The 20,474-nt window shown below is 40.5% G+C and overlaps 1 protein-coding gene across 3 annotated transcripts in view; it reads left to right on the top strand.

The window, feature by feature from the left end:
- Window positions 1-20,474, top strand: part of LOC116903327 (cat eye syndrome critical region protein 2 homolog) — a 112,453-nt gene that overhangs the window by 59,669 nt on the left and 32,310 nt on the right. For all 3 annotated transcript variants that reach the window (XM_032905770.1, XM_032905769.1, XM_032905768.1), the window contains exons 2-7: window positions 5,489-5,583; window positions 15,436-15,619; window positions 16,859-16,998; window positions 17,820-17,924; window positions 19,295-19,344; window positions 20,270-20,439. In XM_032905770.1, coding sequence (XP_032761661.1) covers window positions 5,489-5,583; window positions 15,436-15,619; window positions 16,859-16,998; window positions 17,820-17,924; window positions 19,295-19,344; window positions 20,270-20,439 — 744 coding nt within the window. The remainder of the gene's footprint in view (window positions 1-5,488; window positions 5,584-15,435; window positions 15,620-16,858; window positions 16,999-17,819; window positions 17,925-19,294; window positions 19,345-20,269; window positions 20,440-20,474) is intronic.

Genomic DNA, 20,474 nt, shown 5'->3' with positions numbered 1-20,474 from the left:
GGTTGAGGACAGAGAAGGCCAATAGTTTCTGATGCCTGGACTGTCATTTGAAGTAGCTTCCAGAAGTAGTTCTCTGATAGTCTCCTTCTTTAGCTAATTTTATGCAAATAATCTAATTAAGAATACCTTCCCCTGCTGCTAGGACCAACAGTCAAAACAAAGGCAAAGTAAGACTGTTCAGGAAACTGTGCCATTTTTACCCTGTAGTTTCCTGTATCCTGCCCCTGGGTGATAGGACCAGCTGCCCCACATGCCCTAATTGGAAAACTGACTGTAGTCATGAAATCTCGACATCCCATCCTAGTGCCTGGTAGCAGAAGTTGGGTATGGCTAGTCAGGAACCTGTTTTTCCAGAGTTCTTCTCTGCATGGCCATGCTTGCCCAGTGTCCTAGCCTCCTAGAACATGACAGATGAAACACTTTCTGGCCTTTAAGTAGTCTGGACGTTCCACGGAGCTGCAGGAATCGCCTGCTCCTCCCTGCTCACCTCCTCCCATACCCTCCCCTCGAAACTCTGAAATAGCACATATTTATAGAAAGTTGCACTCTAGGTTTACTTTGTTTGTTGGTATAATTAATGTTTTCCAGTGAAATTGGTGTTTTAGAGTTGCATTCAACCTTGAGGGAAGGTTATTTTAGATCCATTCTGCTTCATGAGGAAAAAAAATGATTACAGCAAAACAAACCCTCAGCCTTTGGAAGTATACAGGATAAGCTGCTGGGCCAACTAAAAATGTTTATAGCTGGTTCCAGGTCCCTGAGCATTATAGGCACTCTATCTGATTTATACTTTTCAGTCTAAATTGGCATGGCACATGCCTTTGGGATTAAATTAATTTATACCAAGTGAGAAAGCATCAGCTGTCAAAGTCAGGGGTGCCTTCTGGAGACCAGCGTGCTTTTCTCTTCCAGCATTCTGAGCTTACACTCCAGGCATTCTCTCTTGGACAGCAGCTGGGAGAGCCCTTCGTGGGGCCTGCTGAGCATCCCCTTTGTGCAGAAGTGGATCTGTTCTTACACAGGAGCAGATCTGACCCACATCCTACATCGTCTTTGATCCCTATGCACATTAGAAGGATTTTAGCTCTAAAAAAGTTAATGCAACAAACAGCCTATTCTTTAAGATGTTTTTGTTTGTTACTACTTTTCTGTCTTTAATGAATTCAAAGCATGATTGTGATTGATAGACAATTATGCAGATTTATGATCGTTGTCCTTATTTAGAAGTAGAAGATTTTTCTACCACCTCTTTTAGTAAGATTAAAGAAAATTTATACAAGGAACAGGAACATCCCAGCAGGCAAGAGAAAATATCAGTGTTGTTTAAGAGAGGGATTTAGGGATATCCTATCTTTAGACTGTCTATATAGTCACGTTCTTGTTAAGCAGACAGGACTTTAGAAATAAGCAGTTAAGAATACTTTTCCGTAAGTGTGCTAAAAAGCCCCACTTTGTGTTCCTTTCCATTGCCCAGTAGTGTGGGCTGTCCTTGCTCAGCTTGCACTCTTCCCCAGCAGCCACTGCACGGTGGAAAGATTGTTCTCCAGGGCAGGGAAAGTGGGGGGGGGGCATTGATCAGGCTTTTCACTAATGAGCTGTGACGACAGCTGCAAGAGGGGCAAATCCTGTTACTCTCTTCACCTACTCTCTGAAGCTGCAGAGTGGATGGGAACAAGGTTCCCTTCTCTCTGCCGCTCTGCTGCCTTTTCTGCTGTTTCCTTTCCCTTCCTCTTCTGCCCCTGAGCATCTTGGCAAAGGTCACATTTCGGTACTCACAGTTCATTGCACACAGTGAAAGGGAGATACAAAAGAGTAGGAGAGAAAGTGAGAAAGGGAAAGGAAAAGGTTGGGGTGGAGATGTTTAGAAGGCTCCCTTGCTGCCTTAGTCTTAAGACTTAAGCTCTAGGTTGAAACCTTAAATAATAAGGCTTTGAATAACCTGGATTTCCAAGTAGTTCTTTGTAGGCAGCTTTATTAGAGCATGAACATGGTGGGCTGGGAGTTAAAGAGAATTTCAATTTCTGTTCAGAAACTTGGGAATTTTGAAGAAGATAGATAGTTTTATCTCTTTTTTTTTTTTTTTTTTTTTTTTTTTTCCCGGAGCTGAGGACCGAACCCAGGGCCTTGTGCTTGCTAGGCAAGCGCTCTGCCACTGAGCTAAATCCCCAACCCCTCAATAGTTTTATCTCTTAAATGTTTGTTCAAACTGTCTTTGTAAGGAGGATGGCCTGTATTATTTACATATGTCAGAACATACTGCTCCATATTACTTAGCTCAATTTAGCAATATTTTTCTATTAATATTTTAAATTTTGGCAACAAATTTTAAAATTGAACTATTAAAATGATATCCCTATTAGCTGTTTTTAAGTGCAGTTCAGTAGTACTTGCTGCTACCATTTGAGTGCACATTTTAGTAGTGCTAAGTGCGTTCACGTGGATGTGACACACATCTCCAGAACTTTTTCATGTCTGAGATTCTATACCATTAAACTAACGTGGAAAAGGTTAACCAAGCTGGCTCTTTTGTTCTGCAAAATTAAAGTGGTTTCTCTGTTCTTTTGTTTTCTCCTCTAACATTCTTACTGTCCATTCTACCACAGAGTGAGAGAAAGGCATGTTTCACTGTAGTGTCTTTGGTTCATTTATTGGTACAGACTGCTGGGACTCTGTTACCTACAGGAGAGGATAAAGGAGGGGTTGGAGGAAACAGGTTTTCAGTGTATAGCACTGGCTTGCCTAGCTCTGCCTCCTAGGTGCTGGCATTGAAGGTGTGGATCACTGAGTCTAGCTTTAATAACTCTCGACCTAGCATTCTCTGGAAAAGGGCACTGTAGAAGTTCACAAGTAGAGCTGTGGGTATATATAGCTCAGTGGTGAGCTTTTGTCTATAATGAAGGTCTTGGGTTCCATCTCCAGCACAAAAGAGCTTCACTCAGTTATGTTTTGGTCAGTGTGGAGGACAAGGGGACATAGTAAATCCCATAGACGTGTGTGTTACAGTATGTTAATGGAGCTGTGGCATTTTGGTGGTAGGACCACAAAGTGGAAGTCATCTGGGAACATTTGTAAAATTGTAAAGACAAGTGTCTTGAACATGACTTACATGAAGTTTATTGTTTACGCAGTACACTTCAGGGAAAAGGAAACAGCATTGGTTGGGTAGTACAAGTTGTCTAGTGCACAGTAGACAGCCATGTCCCGAACTCACACGTCGGGGAAGGACTGGGGGAATGCTGGCTCCACAGCAAATGCTTTTTGAGGGCAGTGTTCTTTTAGAACTACTGAGGCTAACTGGTCATAGCCTTATTTGTGCTTAGCAAGATCAACCAGGGTGCCAGACACTCAACATTCACCTGCGTCAGAGGCAGGGGTGCTTTTAGTGGGACACACACACAGTCTCTAGAAGTGTCCCTTGTTGCTATGTGGCTCTTGTGGTGAAATGAGATTTGCTGGGAGACGAATACCCACTGAGTTGTCTGTCTGGAGCCTGGTCTTTTATTGCCCTTCAGAGGTTTGTCTCCTCCTTGAAGATGTTTTGGTCCTGCCTCTGGTTGGTGTGGGCTGATGGCTCCCTATCTATGGCTTTGCTGGCAACACACTAGTACTTGGTTCTGGTGTCAGGATGCTAAGCAGGAGGACCTCCATTTTTATTAATGATTGTGTGTGGCGTGCATGTGAAGAGGAGAGAACACCTTCACATGGCTCCTGAAGATGGAATTCCGGCTTGGGCAGCAAGTGCCTTTACCCTTTGAGTCATCTTGCTGACCCCATTGAGTCTTTCTAAAGCAGAATGTTAATAAGAGAGAGGGAGAGGTAAGGTAGCTTTGTTTGCTTAAGAATACTGTGCTGGGTAACTAGGTCCCCCCTTCCTCTGTCACTGTTTTACTGACTTGGAAAAGTCATTCTTTGAGACTCGTTTTGGAAATCATAATGCTATTGGAGCCCAGACTGGCCTTGAATGTTCTATTCTGCTCAAGCATTGAGATTGCAAGCCTAGCTATTTGCTGAGAGAGTTGAAGTGTATGACCTGTAATTTACCTTACAGCTTAAGCTTCCCTGGGTTCTGATTTCCTCTCAAGTGAATAGCCTGGAACCTTTTACTGGTCAGAACAACTGGCCATTTATTTGGAATCTTGGCCTGGGAACATGTTTGAACCATGAGCCTGTTGTTGTTGTTGTTGTTGTTGGTGGTGGTGGTGGTGGTGGTGGTGGTGGTGGTGGTGGTGGTGGTGGTGGTTTGTTTTGGTTTTTGTTTGTTTTAGAGTCTCAAATAGCCTATTGCATTTTGAAAAATAAAGACTTTCCAATTTAGGACTTTAAAATAATAAATAAACAATTCATTAGATTGCATAAAAATTCATTATTTCTCTATACTAGAAACAGACTGTTCACATTATGTAACACACACACACACACACACACACACACACACACACACACCCCCATGTAATTGTTGTTGAGATCCAAAGTCACATGTCATGCTTTTGAGATAAGGTACCCAAAAGTTTAATACATCACTTCAGAGAATATTTTTGTATTAAAGGGTTGAAAAGAGAAAAAAGATTACTGGTATCTCTCACTTCTATGTTTTGTCCATTGGCCCATCTCTTAATTTCTAAATTCTGTTTGGAGATCAGCTGTCTTCTGAAGCTTCCACCTGAACTTTCAGGGCAAGCAAATGTTCTTCACTTAGGATAAAGCTATTAACAGTCATTACCTCACATTTTCCCAGATGATGTAAGAATAATCTTATTCTAGCAATATGCTTTCATCAGTCATGTAAATAGAGCCATACTGCATTCACCCAGTGCTGTTTCATTCAGAACATAGTATTCCTTAAAGCCATTGTGGTAAATGGAGACTAATTTATAATCAGTCGTATGCTGCTTCTGTAGTCCTCATTGTCATTAAAATATGAAGCGAGGGGCTAAGGAAGTGACTTATTCTGTAAAGTGCTTTGCTATGCAAGTGTGAAGACTTGAGTTTGAATCTCCAGGACATATGTAGTCATCTGGGGAGATACTTGTACAACCCTCATGCTGGGGAGACAGGGATCCAGGTTCAGTCTGGCAATCTCCAGTTTCAGTGGGAGACCTTGTATCATAAATTAAGGTGGAGAAACAACTGGAAAAGACATCTCAACGACCTTCTGCCTGGTCACATTGCATATGTATGTGTGAGGGCACACACTGTGGTGTGGCATATTTGATTATACAATTAGCATCAGTTCATTAAAGCAAATATTAAGTAATTTCAGTGTGAAGAAAGTAGATAGAAGAGAGTGGGAATTAGTAAGCAATGAAGGAAATAAACTAGAATGCTAAACACTTGTTGTCCCTCTGAGAGTATACACAAGAAGAAGGGCAGCACTGTTTATGACAGTCCTTTATTTTCAGTAATTATTCTGTTGTTTGCAGTCTGAAGATGCTGAGGAGGGACAGTGCATTTAAACAGATCTCTGATCTCTTTCTCTTTCCTCTCTCAGGAGTTAGAGGCAGCTCTTCACAGAGATGACGTGGATTTTATCAGTGATCTGATTGCCTGCCTGCTTCAAGGCTGTTACCAGCGAAGAGACATCACGTGAGTAATCCTGGTCTTACTTCTTGCACAGTAACCCGTTAACCTGCTGCTTTGGTAGCTCTACTCTCCTGTAACAAACAAAAATCAGCATTGCTAGTACATAATAAAAATATTGGCTAACAAATTAAAATCGGGTGCCACTACATTCCTGAGACTTGTATGTCTTCTGTTCCCATAACTAGTACAGTGACAGAATTAACTTGGAGTCTGGTTCTTTCATGCTGTAACATAAAAGTAGACAGCTTTCCAGTCCTGTTGAGATGTGAGGGCAGATGTTATCTGTGTGGACAAGTACAAGAACACAAGCTCTTTTCTTCACTTTCCTTTGAGTCTGAGTCTGTGTTGCCAAGGCTGGCATAGAACTCCTGAGCTTGTGAGATCTTTCTGCTTCAGCCTCCCAGGTACCTGTCTGTAGACATGGGTCATCAGCTTTCCTTTGATTTGATCCAAGTTGGAACAAAATAGGACAAACTCAACCAGAAGCCAATTACCCGACTGCCCTGCCTAATCTTTTGGCCTTTTGAAACAATGTAGGTGTTCAGTTTATATTTTCAAGTAGTTAAAGACTGGAGAGGTGGCTCAGGGCTTTAGAGCACATACTTACAGGAGCGTGCACTTTGGGTGACACACACCTTCTTGTAACTCTAGTTCCCAGAACTCGGATCCCCTCTGTAGACACGTAAACAAATCCACACAGACACCCATATAAATACATAATTTGAAAATACAATATTTTTTATTAAAAAAAATGTTTCACATCATTTTGTCCTAGTTAACCAATGTGCTACACTGGTAAATTAGGCCTGGTGTTAATGTGTAAGGAAACCTTCATATCTGCTAAAAGAGACAGTGTTGTTATTCAGAGTGTCGGTCTGAGAGTTACTGACCTGGCCTTTTACTTGTTAGGTAACCAAAGCTGGCCCCAAAAGTCCTGCCTCCACCTCTGTAGTTCAGGGAAGACAAGTGCTAGAATTGGCCAGGCATTGGTGGCATTTGCCATTAATCCCAGCACTTGGGAGGCAGGGGCAGGTGGATTTGTGAGAAACACTGTCTTGAAAAACCAACCAACCAACCAACCAACCAACCAACCAACCAACTAGTGCTGGAATTACAGTCATTCAACACCACCTAGCATTGTCATCCTGAAAATAGTTTTCTGACTTTTCATGTCAGCCTGCATGGCAGGTTTATTTTTGTGATATCCACAAACATGCTGTACTGACTTTTGGGTGAAATTTTGTGGTCATTGGTAAGGTGGAGGGTTAATTCATGGAATGCATTAAGTGTCCTCACTAGCTCATGTGTGGAAATCTGGTTTGCTCTGTCTGAGGCATTGCTAGCAAGTTTCTTTCAGGAAGTGTGATAGGGATCAGCTCTTGTGGCCTGGTTATGCTAAGCATGTTCTCTCCTTGAGTTATACTGCTAGCCCTAAAAACACTTGGCTATTGTCTCCACAGTACTTCATGGGTTTAAGAGGGAAGCTTTGTGTTTGTTTGTTTGCCCTTCCCCTGTGTTTGTTTTTATTTTATTATTTTGAGGCAGGTTGAGATCCACCTGCCTGTCTCTGCCTCATGCAGGATTAAAGGTGTGTGCCCCCACCCGGTGCTCTGATACCCATTTTGAGTAAAGTATATGTGTAGCACTATCTTTTTTTTTTTTTTTTTTAAAGATTTATTTATTATATATGAGTACATTGTACTGTCTTCAGACACATCAGAAAAGGTCATCAGATCCTACTACAGATGGTTGTGAGCGACCATGTGGTTGCTGGGATTTGAACTCAGGACCTCTGAAAGAGCAGTCAGTGCTCTTAACCGCTGAGCCACCTCTCCAGCCCAGTACTATCTTAAACTTTAGACTTAATGCATTTTTAAATTGTGTGTTTTGCCAGAGAGATTAAAGTGAACACCATCACTACCACCAGCACCAGTACCATCATCGCCAGTGTCTCACTTGGTGGCAAAACTGACCTCAAACTTGCAATCAGTTCATCTGCCTTTGTTTCCCAAGTGATGGGATTAAAGTCATGATCTACCATGCCCACTGGCATTTATTCATTTTAAAGCTAACTTGTATATGGTTTTATATTTTCATACTTACAGTTATGTTTATTATAGCAATACTTTAACTTGTCACTACCTTTTCTCTAAATATGATTTGATTATCATATAGTCGAGTCTGTTAGGTTGACATTTTGTCTGACTTTTAACTATAATAAGGGTGTTACAATGAATACCTTTATACTAAATTCACTAGGTATCTAATGGATCTTTTGTTTCTGGCAGTTCATTCAGTTAAAAGAATTACCTAAGAGGTTTTGTTAGTGGGATGCAGCTTACAGACCAAGAACACTGGATATTTTCTCAGAAGGCACAGGTTTGATTCCAGTATCCACAGTGGCCAACAGCTATCTGAAACTTCCAGTTCTCGAGGTTCTGATGCCCTCATTTGGCCTTCTCTGGCTCTAGGCACACTTGGTATAGAGAACATATATACAGGCAAAACATAAATACACATAAATAAATGTAAACAAAATGTTTTTATAAAAAAAATTGTCAATCCAGCAGATTGCCACCACAGAAGCAACTGGGTATTGTTTTGTTTTTGCTTTTAATCTTTGAAACATCTTTGGAGATAATTTTCATTAGCTTTGAACATGATGCCCTTTAAACCTATCTGGGGACTGAGCAGAACATTCTACTGGCTCTCCTGGAGCATACAGCTTTATGCTAGTATGAGGGCTGGATGTCTGCATTACATTACATTAATTACATTATTATTTTTATCATTGCAAGTAGACAGTTATCACAAAATTTGCAGAGGAATAAGAATATAGGTGGACATCATGGCTCACATTTATCCCAGCACTGTGTAGACCAAGGTAAGAGGTTCCCTGAGAGCTTAAGGTCAGCCTGAGCTCCAGAATGAGACTCTGGAAACCTTCAGTAGAAAAGTCACCATCTCACTTGGATTAAAACCCAACTGCACTCACTTCCTTGTCTAGGTGTGTTTCCTCCTCTGCAGCACATCCTCTTGATCAAGAATAAAGTTGTCTTGTCTGGACACTTCAGTCTTTTCTTTACTACCATAAACTACTATCTAACACAACAAGTCATTAAATATAAAATATATCTAGAATAACATGCTTAAAATGCTATTTTCAAGAACATAAAAACCTTTCTTGTCTCTCAGACTGCTTCAAAAACAAAGCATAATCTAGGCATTTTGTCAGGCCGAATCGGGTCATTGTTTTGGTTCCTTTTGCAGAGTCACATAAAGCCCAGGCTGAACTCCAGATGGCCGAGGAGGATGATTTGGATTTCAGTGCTGGGGTTACTTGTGTACATAACCATGCCCAGAGTTTTTGGTACTGAGAATTAAATCAAGGACTCTTTTAACAACTATGTTCTGATACAGTGATGTGTTTCAAACTCTAGCAATGGTTCTAATTAATTAGCATTACTGTCTTCAACAGTTGATGAGTATACATGTTTACTTGAAGGTACTTACAGTATATATAACATGATGTGAAAATACATGATTTCCTCTGAAGTATACACTGTCCTGCATTACTTCACACCCGACTGGACTGTCTCTACATTAGACAGCTTTTCATCCCAAGCTTACCTGCGACTTAGAGTGTAGCAGCCATGCAAAGAATTTCAGTTACCATCTCGTACTTTATCTCCCCTATCTCCCACCCCCGATAGAGTACACCTGGGTGGCCTCTGACTCACTACAATCCTTCTGCCTCAGCCTCCTGAGTCCTGGATTATAGACACAAACCATGCATATGCTTGGAAATTGATATCTGTAACTGAGGAGATTACAACAAATCAAATATGCATACATCCAAGTCGCCCAGTCCTCTCTCCTCCCCCATGTTTGTTGTATTCTATACCAGCTTATCTAAGCTGAACTTTATGAGGACCACAGTGGAACGTAGTGAGACTCTTCAGTCTAATTAGATCTGTTTAATTTAGAAATCCTTTGTGTCTAAGAGAATAAAGCTTTAGTTAAAGTTTTCAGATCATATCTGTAATTGTCCAGGAGTTCAAGTTCAGCCTTTGCTTCAGGGTGTGTATGTCGGGCATGTTCAGAAATCTGTTTATTGCTAACTAAAAAGTGTAGTTTTAAAACTTGAAGATATAGTTTGGTGATCCAGCACTCACCTTGCATGTTGGAACCTTAGATTTGATCTCTGTAAGTAAAGAGATAGGAAAAAAAACTACAAAAAATGGCTTTTCATGGGATTATAGATAGTTATGAGTCACCACGTGGTTTCTGGTAATTGAACTCAGGTCCTGTGGAAGAGCAACCAGTGCCCTTTACTGCTGAGCCATCTTTCCAGCCACCAAGAAAGCTTTTTTTTTTTTTTACAGTTGGTCACTTCCATACAGATACTTAAAATCCTGCTACCACTGATTCCATTTTACCACTGTATGTTAAGATACATGTTCTGGGGGCTGGAGAGATGGCTCAGTGGTTAAAAGCACTGACTACTCTTCCAGAGGTCCTGAGTTCAATTCCCAGCACCCACATGGTGGCTCACAACCATCTATAATGAGATCTGGTGCCCTCTTCTGGTGTGTCTGAAGACAGCTTCAGTGTACTTACATAATAAATAAATCTATTTTTTTTGTTTGTTTTTTAATAGATACATGTTCTGGATTCTGCCAGCAATATATATATAAATAGTGTCATAGAACCTTTTTAATATTTAAAAGTTTGGCCTTACATATAGGGCTGTCTCCCAGCTGGCTACCTAGCTTAACATGACTAATCCTAGCACTGTGTTCCACCATCTCTCTTCTCTGTTCTGGTCAGTGCATTCACTCCTTCTCTGCTGGTAAATCTCCCTGGTTTCTTTCCTAGTGTGTCCATCCCTCCCTGTCTTTCCCCTTGCCCCCCTCCACTTCCTGCCCAGCTATTGTCTGCCAACTCTTTATTATGGCCAAATCAGAAGGGAGATAATCTCTGATACATCCTAGATGGCTAGGCAGGTGAGGAAGAACTGTTTAAATAGAGAAACGTGGTAATGGGCCATAGAAGTGGCAATACCAGAAGCATAGCAGCATTTAGCTCTCTGCTGGTACAGAATTAAAAACTGAATATTCAGAGATACACCTTCACACAGTTTACCCCAACGTGCATGAGTGTGCTTATGGTGGGAGATGACTGTACAGCTTCTGTTAGTCTAACATGATGTAGACTATGTCAGTGAGGGGTTCCTTTTAGAGGGCTGAAGAATTGAATTGTGTCCAGTGGAGAAAAATAAAACAAGATTAACTGTTGTTTATAGATTGACATTGTGTTGTCTTTAATTTAAGATGGTTATAAACAAAGTTTCTGAGAACATATGCATAGGAATATTTGTGCATTTTTCATTTCTTTTGGCAAATTGTGGATCATATGCTAAGAGTCTTTTTAAGTTGAAGAAGCTTCCAGACTTTTCCAAAGCAGTTATATTTCCATTTCTCTTAGTGTACTGGGGATAATCCAGGTGCTGTATATCATTGCAGCATTTACTGGGTTTAACTCTACTGAGTATGATTTATTCCAATGTATATCTTGTTTTCCATTGTTTTTGAAAAAATGAAAGGTGTCCATTTAGTTGTCATCTCTCCCCAGGCTCCCTCCCCCCCAACAGTGTAAGAGACCTCAGTGTCACAAAGATAGACACCTTGTCATAGGTTCTTTTAAAAACAACAACAACTTGACAAGATTGTTCAGTGGATGAAGCATTTGCCATGCAATCAAGAGGACTAGAGTTCAAGCCTCTAGACCTGTGCAGGGCAGACCTGCCTCTAGTCCCAGTTCTTGGGAGGCAGCACAAGTTGGCCAGCTAGACTAGCTGAATTGGTAGGCCGTGTTCAAGGGATAACTTTGGTGTAGAATGTGGAGAACTATTGGAAAAAGCACCCTCATAGCACATGTACACACACACACACACACACACCATTACAACATTCATGAACACTACACAACAAGGGGGCCTGTGAATTTAGCCTTTTACAGTTAATATTAAAACACATTTTTGGGCTGTATATAGTAGCATACAGTTCCATTATTCAAGAGTCAGAGCTTGGCAGATCTTTGTGAGTTCCAGGATAGCCAGGATTACATAAAATGTACTTTAGGTCAGTGTTATATTATGAGATGAAGTACTTGTCCTTACTCATTGTTGAAGTGTATATTTTATTATGCAGGGGTCAGACATCTCCTCAAGTTGAGTAACCTCACCAGCTTCATTCTTTTTCAATGTGTATGGGTGTTTGGGCTCCTTGTAAGTCTATGCACCACATGTGTGCGGTGCATGGAGACTTGGTTCCTACAAGAGCAGCCAGGGCTCTTAATCCTTGAGCTATCTCTCCAGCTCTTGTTTTTACTTTTCAAAGGTTGATTTTGAGACATGGGGATGAGGTCGAGTTGGTAGAGTGCTTGCCCAGCATATACAAAGCCTCATCTGCAGCAACATACAGATTGTCCATGGCGGTATAGGTCTGCACTTCCAACACGTGGGAGGTGAAGAAGGGGGCAGCACCAGAGATCCAGGACCATCCTTAGTTACATATAGTGAGTTTGAGGCTAGCCCAAACTTAAGTAAATTAAGATTCTATCCCCTAAAAAGGGGAAAAGATTGTTTTTATTATTTTAGTCCTCTGTATTTATTCACAATTTTACATTTAAAAATTTTTATTTGTGTGTATGTTTGTGAACACTCGTGAATGAAAGTCAAAGAAAACTTGAAAGAGTTTGTTATTTCCTTCTATCATGTGGGTCATGGGGCTCCAAACTCATGTCTTCAGGTTTGGCAGCTAGCAACTTTCCCCGGTGAAGTGTCTTGTTGGCCCCATCTACATAAAACTTTAAATTTAATATGTCATTCTCTAATGCTATAGTCTTTGTTGTTCAGAGTTGTGATTCAAACCTAAGGTCTCTCACATGTTAGGCAAGTGCTTTGACAGTGAGCTATAACTCCAACCCCACTCATTTTTCATAGGCTCTTTGTTTTTTGTATGTTCTGTCCTTTAATCATTATTTCTATATTTATACTATATTTTATAGGTAATCTGCTTTTTTAAAAGGTAGGGGTGTGTGTGTGTGTGTGTGTGTGTGTGTGTGTGTGTGTGTGTGTGTGTGTGTGTGTGTGTGTGTTACATGTGGATCATCCTAGAGGCCAGAAGGCATGGAATCTTCTAAAATTGGACTTAGAGGTGGTTATGAGCCATTGGATATGGACAGTAGGAACCACAATTAGGTCCTGTATATAAATAGTGCTCTTAACCACTGAGCTATCTTTCCAGCTTCCAATGGCTGCCTTTAAATTAAAATGTTTACTCTGAGTATAAAATAAATATGAGTGTATGTACAGATGCATTCGTTTGCATATAGGCCAGAGGCTGAAATTGGGGTGTCTTCCCCAATATGTGTTTATTGTTTATACATCTGTGTGTATGTGTGTGTGTGTGCATGTGTGTGTGTGTAAAGACTACGCACACATATGTAAAGGATGAGTTCAAGAGCCTTTCTCCATACCTCTTAACTTTATATATTGAGACAGGGTCTCTTACCTGAACTTAGAGCTCGGTTATGGGATCTTTTAGCCAGCTTGCTCAATCAGTCCCTTTTCTGCCTCCCACGTGCTGCATATACAGGCTGCCTGCCATAGGTGGGAGTGCTGGGAATATATACTCTGGTCCTCGTTTATGTACTTTTGTGGGGGAGGGTTTAAGACAGCCCTGGCTATTCTGGAATTTGCTCTCTAGATCAAGTTGGCCTCGAACTCAGAGATCCCACCAAGTGCTGGGATTAAAGACGTGCCCTATTGCCTAGCATAGCAAGAACTTTACTTACAGAGACAGAGTCTCTCTGAACTTGAACTTGCTGACTCAGTCTGCCAAAATAGCAGCCCCAGGATCCTACCTGCCTCCACACTCACTTTTCTTCCATTGCTAAGCTTTCAACATCCCACCCAGCTTTTATGTAACTGCTAGGGACCCACAACTAGGTCCTTATGCTTGCACAGCAAACACTAGCCACCTAACCATTTCCCCAGTGTGCTCCGTTTACTTCGATTTGGTTATTTTTCTATTTGTTTTGTGCTAGGGTTCATTGATTTGTGGTATAATACAAAATGAGGAAGCCATCATATTCTCAGTGTTTTTCCACACCCAAACATACCTTATTCTCTTATTAGTTGCTTGGTTTTCCCTCCTCCTCATTTCTCAGCATCACTCTTCTACTAGATTTTCATGGTATTATATATATTTGTATGTGTACATATGTGCAGGTGCTTGAAGAGGCCAGAGATATTAGATTCCCATAGATCTGGAGTTAAAGCTATTAGCCGCCTAATATGGGTGCTGGGAATTGAACTCAAGATCTCTGGAAGAGCAATATGAGTTATATTTTTGGCCTCTGGGACTTCCTAATAGCAGAATCATGGGATATTCTTTAGAATTAGGCTTCTGTCACTTAAATATAATGTTTTAAATAATTTCCTATGTTTTATCATGAATCTTCCACCCACCCACCCCACCCCCAAAAAACAAGTAAAAAATAGTGTCTTTCTCTGTAGCTCAGACTAACCTGTAATTGACATATCCTGCTAGCATAGGATAGCCCTAATCTACATAGGCCTAGCATAGGCCCTCAGTTTTCAACTTGCTGGTTGTGACCCCTTTTGTCTTTTAACAGCATCTCATATCAGATATTACACTTTATAACAGTAGCAAAATTACAGTTATAAAATAGCTAAAGAAAAAGTTACGATTGTGGTCATCATCCCATAGGGAACTGTATTAAATGGTAGCAGTGTTAGGATGGTGGAAAAGTGCCGATCTAGGTGATAATCCTCCTCTCTCAGCCACCTGAGTTCTGGGAGTGGAAGCACAAGCTACCAAGCCTGGCTTGCTTCATTTCTTTTTATGGCTAAATAATGCCTTGTGTGGCTATACATTGTAGTTCTCTGGGTTCATGGACAATCACATACAGTTTCTGTTTTCTTGTTGGTAGGAATGGTGTTGTTTTGAATTTTGGTGTGCACATTTTTGTGTTCTGTGTTATCAGTTCTCCTGAAGGTCCTAAGGTCATCCCAGCACCCACATGGCAGCTCACAACTGCTGACATCTTTTGTTTGGTGTGCAGATACAAATGCAGACAAAGTGCCCATGCATATAAAATAGATACATTAATAAAGGATTCTGAAAAATTATATACTATGGTTACACATTAGAGTAACCTGGTATTAAGATGTTTGTCTGTACTTTTGCATCTTAACCTGAAATATAAATAAATGCATTTGGGCAGACTTTTTTCCATGAGGGTGTTTTGTATGTATGCATACTGTTTTAAGTCATACCCCAATCCTAAAGCTCATATTTATAGGCACTCTGTGAGCTGTCTTAATAGTATGGACAAGCAATGAGACTATTGCCTGGATTTTGCATTTTATACCATTGACCGTGATTTCCCACCTGTAGTTTAGCGAGCGTAACATAACTAATTATATGAGAAAGCTTATCTTTGGGATTTTTATAAAATGATAATACATACTTCTTAAATGAAAGAGTTTCAATTTTTTTAAGATTTATTTATTATAACACTGTAGCTGTCTTCAGACACACAAAAAGAGGACTTCATATCTCATTACAGATGATTCTGAGCCACCATGTAGTTGCTGGGATTTGAACTCAATACCCCTAGAAGAGCAATCAGCGCTCTTAACTACTGAGCCCTCTCTCCAGCCCGGGTTTCAAGTTCCTTTATAAACTGTCAACCTATCAGTTTCCTCTCTCTGTCTTCTGTTTTATATTGATGTATATATGTATTTGGGGCCATTTGATTTAGGCCTCAGACATTCCACAGCTACCTGGAAGATATCATCAACTACCGCTGGGAGCTTGAAGAAGGAAAGCCCAATCCTCTGAGAGAAGCCAGTTTCCAAGACCTTCCTCTGCGTACTCGAGTGGAGATCCTGCATCGCCTCTGTGATTACCGGCTTGATGCGGATGATGTCTTTGATCTTCTCAAGGTACCTGTCTAGCAAGCGCCTTTTCTAGAGAGTAAAAAGCCAGCATTTTGAATGTGAAAATTGAAAGTATCAAGAAGCAAGAGCTTAGCTTCTTCTTTGTAGTATTCATGCTCATAATCAATATATACACCTATATATACAGCCATACCCACATGACCACAGGAATGCCAGCTGTACTGGGATATGGCTTTACATTTTGCCCTGGCTCAGATAAGAGAACCTACTTGTAGGTCTTCATACAAAACAGCAATGAATTTTTTTCTGTAATTAACAGTCAAACTATTCAGGGTGAGAAGTAATTTCTAATCCCACTGAGTCAGATGATTAAATGGAACAGCTTATTTGAGCTTTGTGCACAGACACATAAAAGTCATATAAGTTAATGTAGTCTCTGCTGAGCATTTGTGGTAACAGTGGGAAGGCTAGTGCAGATCTGGCCCTGGAGTATTTTGGGAATTGTTTTGCTGGATCTCAGCTGGAATAAATAAGGTGCTATGTTGGGTGAAAAGATGGCTCAGTGGTTCGGAGTCCTGGTCTTCCAGAAGACCCAATTTCAGTTCCCTTGCACCCACATTGGGTAGCTTACAATTGCTTGTAATTACAGCTTCATGGGATCCAATGCCCTCTTTTTCCTCCATGGTTACCTGAATGTATACGTACACATGAATTAAAAATTAACATTTCTTGTTAATTAAGTTGCTGTGGGTTATGGCAAAGGTATAGTACAAAACTTCATGAAGCAAAGCTTTCAGAACATCTGGTTGATCTGGTTGGCAATTTGCATGATAGGGGCTCACACCTGTTGGGCCTCTAATGCCAGCACTTGGGAGGCTGAGGCAGGATTGTTGAGAGTATAAGGCTCTTTTAGCTTAGAGTGAGAGAACTGTATTGAGAGTTCTGATTGTACTTGGTGTGACTGTCCTTCCTTTGACGTGAGTTCACATAGATAGCAATTCTAAACCATAGTCTGATTCCTCTTTTTGTGTGAACCAACTGTGGAAGCCATGGTTGGGTATAGGGAACATCTAAAGTTTCTTCACCTTGTTCATCATAGAAGGTAATGCCTTGCCATTTTGTTCTGCCTGTATTTCATCTGCACGATAGAAAATTGCATAAAGCACACTGGCATTTTAAAATATGAGGTGTATCTGAGTATAAATTTTGGGTTGACTATTTAGTTTGCTCCTCGTTCTTGTTTTTACTCATTTTTTTCCAAATCTGCTTTCCTCTTCTGCATAGGGTCTGGATGCAGACAGTCTCCGAGTTGAACCTCTGGGTGAAGACAATTCAGGTGCCCTCTATTGGTACTTTTATGGGACACGAATGTACAAAGAAGACCCAGTACAAGGAAGATCCAATGGAGAACTCTCTTTGAGCAGGTACTGTCTCTGATGTCAGGGTTGTGAAAACTGCTCTGTTAAAAATGCTATGAAAGTTAATGTATCAGAACAATACAAAACTTTGCTTTTTTTCCAATGCAATAATTAGTTGCCTGCAACAGAATTGTAAAGAGTTTCATACTGAAATACAAAGGAATTACTTTATAGCCTCTGCCACAAGACTGGTGAAAAATAGTGTGATTGGAGCATGGAGAAGCTGCAGACAAGCACCTGCACGGTCACAGGCTGTGTAAAGCAGCAGTCGTTGAGTAGCCTTTTCCTATTAGGATTATTAATCTGCTTTCAGGCTCCACAACCCTATGGCAGAATCTCACAGAATGCAAAGTGTGGCCTTGGATTAAGTGCTTCTTAAATAAGCAGCGGTAGGGTTGGGGATTTAGCTCAGTGGTAGAGCGCTTAAGGCCCTGGGTTCGGTCCCCAGCTCCAAAAAAAGAGAAGAAAGAAAGAAAGAAAAAAAAAAAGCAGCGGCTTCATTCCTGAGGCATCTAGAGTGATGCTCTGGTTTATTGAGACTTATTTACTATTGTGAACAGTACTTGATATTATAACAGTACTTAGGAAGGTGTTAGGTTGTTTTTAATACAGTAAATGTCAGTTTACTTTGATTCCACATTTTGATTTTGGTTCCACATTTTGATAATCCTTATGGAAAAGAAATTGCTCTATTTCCTGTTTCTTCTATTTTGCATAATCCAGTTTTGTATCCCTGTAGCAGAAAACACTGTAATTACTAATACAGAAATCATATTAGTTGTTAGTACTATGCCAGAACATTTCTATTTAATGATACTGTTTCTTAGGGAAAGTGAAAGGCAAAAAAATGTCTCAAATGTTCCTGGAAAAACAGGCAAAAGAAGAGGAAGGCCTCCAAAACGAAAAAAACTACAGGAGGAGATTATATCCAGGTACGAAATCTCATTGGTCCATTTTCATAGACTCATACTGTAAGGAACCTTAGTTTCACCTCATCTTATTATTTATTTGTGCCAGCTCCAAGGCCTGGCATTATTACTGATTCTATCTATGGTGCATTTACAGACAGGAGCCTAGCGTGGCCCAAAAAGCAGCTAGCTGAGACAGATGCACATACTTACACCTAACCAATGGACTGAAGCCAGGGACCCCTGTGGTTGAATTAAGGAATGGCTGGAAGAAGCTGAGGAGGAGAGTGTGACCCCATAGGAAGACTGGCAGTCTCAACTAACCTGAACCCCTGAGATCTCTGAGACACGTAGCCTGCTTTCTTATAGAAGCTAAGACCACCAGCTCAGGGATGGCACCACTCACAGTGGGCTAGAAAATGTCCTACAGCTAGACCTTAATGAAAGCATTTCCTCAATTGAGGTTCCGTTCTTTTAGATATTAGCTTGTGTCAAGTTGACATAAAAACTAGGCAGCAAACTGGCTTTGCTTTTTCTTCAAACTAGAGCCTTAAACATTTCTAGTAACAGAATGAAAGCCTGTTCTCACAAGTTTAGAAGTTCTACTTAATTTAGCTATCCTTTCAGTAGCAATTTCAGTTATTTCTTTTTCTTTTCCCTCTCTTACCTAAAAGGAAAAAGTCCTGTGCAGAGGCAGGAGGATCCTAAGTTCTACGCTAGCCTGGACTCCATAGCAAGCAAGGGTATAATCAAAAGAAGGTGGTAATGGGAAGGATTCTTAAAATCACATGGCTATTACATAAGATCTGTTAACCTTAAGCAGATTACAACTGCCTATTTCTTCTTAGTGGCATTTTGGAAGACATCCTGAAGTTACTTGAGACCTATATATTGAGCATTTGTTTACACAGTCAGAAATCCTTTTTACCACCTTAATGTTGGGAATGTAGAACTATTGTATTGGTATGCATGGGCTTATACTACCCTCTACTGGCAAGTGTCCGTCTGGAGCAGAGGCAGTTCAGTTTCATAGCCCATGTTCTTAGCATCTTCCTTAGATAAGGGTAACTTAAGCTTCTCCTTTCTAGCATAGCTTGGAGTCACAGAATGAGGGCACCAGGTTGTGACTACCATTTTTCTCTTCATTGTGGTGCTGCCATAACCTTGAGACTTAGCTCACTTAGCTCTCAGTGCTCCCGTTTTCTGCAGCAAGCCCACCCTTCATTCTAATATTATTTCTCTTTAGAATTATTCATCCTAACTTTGAATTCTAACTTTTGACTCCAGCCCCAGCCACCATTATGTTTACTGGGTCCATTCCTGCAAGAAAGACCAAACCAATATGGCTTGTAATTGTCTTGTTTTAAATGTTTCCTCTTTTTCCCGTGTTTCAGTGAAAAGCAGGAAGAAAACTCCTTGACATCTGACCTACAGACAAGAAATGGTAACAATGATTTTTATTGCTGTTCCTCAACCTGATTCCTACAGTCAGTCATACAATGTATTAGGATGATTCCACTGTCTTAAACTTTTTGTTCCCTATTTCATATCACACACACCCCACTTCTCTCAGACACTTAGCATGAGAACTAGTTCTGTTCTGTCCCTTGCAACAGCATATTAAAGACTCAGACATTTGGGTACACATACACACATTAGATTTTATTTATAACTTTATTTTTTATTATTATCATTTTTAGTTTTTTTCAGACAAAGTGTCTCTGTGTATAGCCCTGGCTTTCTTGGAACTGAGTCTATAGACCAGGCTGAAACCTGCCTCTAATTTCCAAGTGCTGAGATTAAAGGAATATGCCACATCTGATCTCTTGATTAGGTCTTAATTCTTTAATCCAAATGCTTTGAATATGGAAGGAAATAACCAATTTGTAGTATTGTAAAAGAGATAAGGCATACATTTCAGCAGTCTCAGTTTCAAAACCATTTTTCTAGAAAATAATATATTTTTAACCATTTCTAGAATATTAAAATTTTCTTTAAATCACAATAGCTTGAGTTTTTGCTAGGCACTTGTCTAGTTTTAGAAACTATGATAGTAATAGAAAAATCAAAATCATCACAGCACTTGGGAGGGAGAGGTAAGTGAGTTTAAAACCAGTCTAGTCTATATAATGAGACCTTTTCTTTCTTTTTTTTTTTTTTTTAAGGGGCGTATTATCGTGTAGACATTGCTTGCCATCCCAATTGCTTTCAGGGCTGAGGCAGGACAATTACTTGGTCTCTGGAGTTCAACAGTTTCATGGGCAACATATATTGAGATACTATCCTTTGTTTGAGTCATGACCCAGGGTAATAGGAACAAAAAAGTCTAGTGCAGGCACTATTTTAGTGACTCTGTCATTTTTCTGTAGGATCCAGAGGGCCAGGCCAAGGTACTTGGTGGCTCCTGTGTCAAACAGAAGAAGAATGGAGACAGGTCACTGAGAGCTTCCGAGAGAGGACCTCTCTCAGAGAGCGGCAACTCTACAAGCTCCTCAGCGAGGACTTCCTGCCTGAAATCTGCAACATGATTGCCCAGAAGGTAAAGCCTCCCTGCTGCTCAGGTCTCGCTCTGTT

Source organism: Rattus rattus, chromosome 6 (genome assembly GCF_011064425.1).
Source record: "Rattus rattus isolate New Zealand chromosome 6, Rrattus_CSIRO_v1, whole genome shotgun sequence".
Classification (NCBI taxonomy): domain Eukaryota; kingdom Metazoa; phylum Chordata; class Mammalia; order Rodentia; family Muridae; genus Rattus; species Rattus rattus.
The sequence above is the reverse complement of the archived record's forward strand: the minus strand, read 5'-3'. Positions and strand labels throughout refer to the sequence as shown.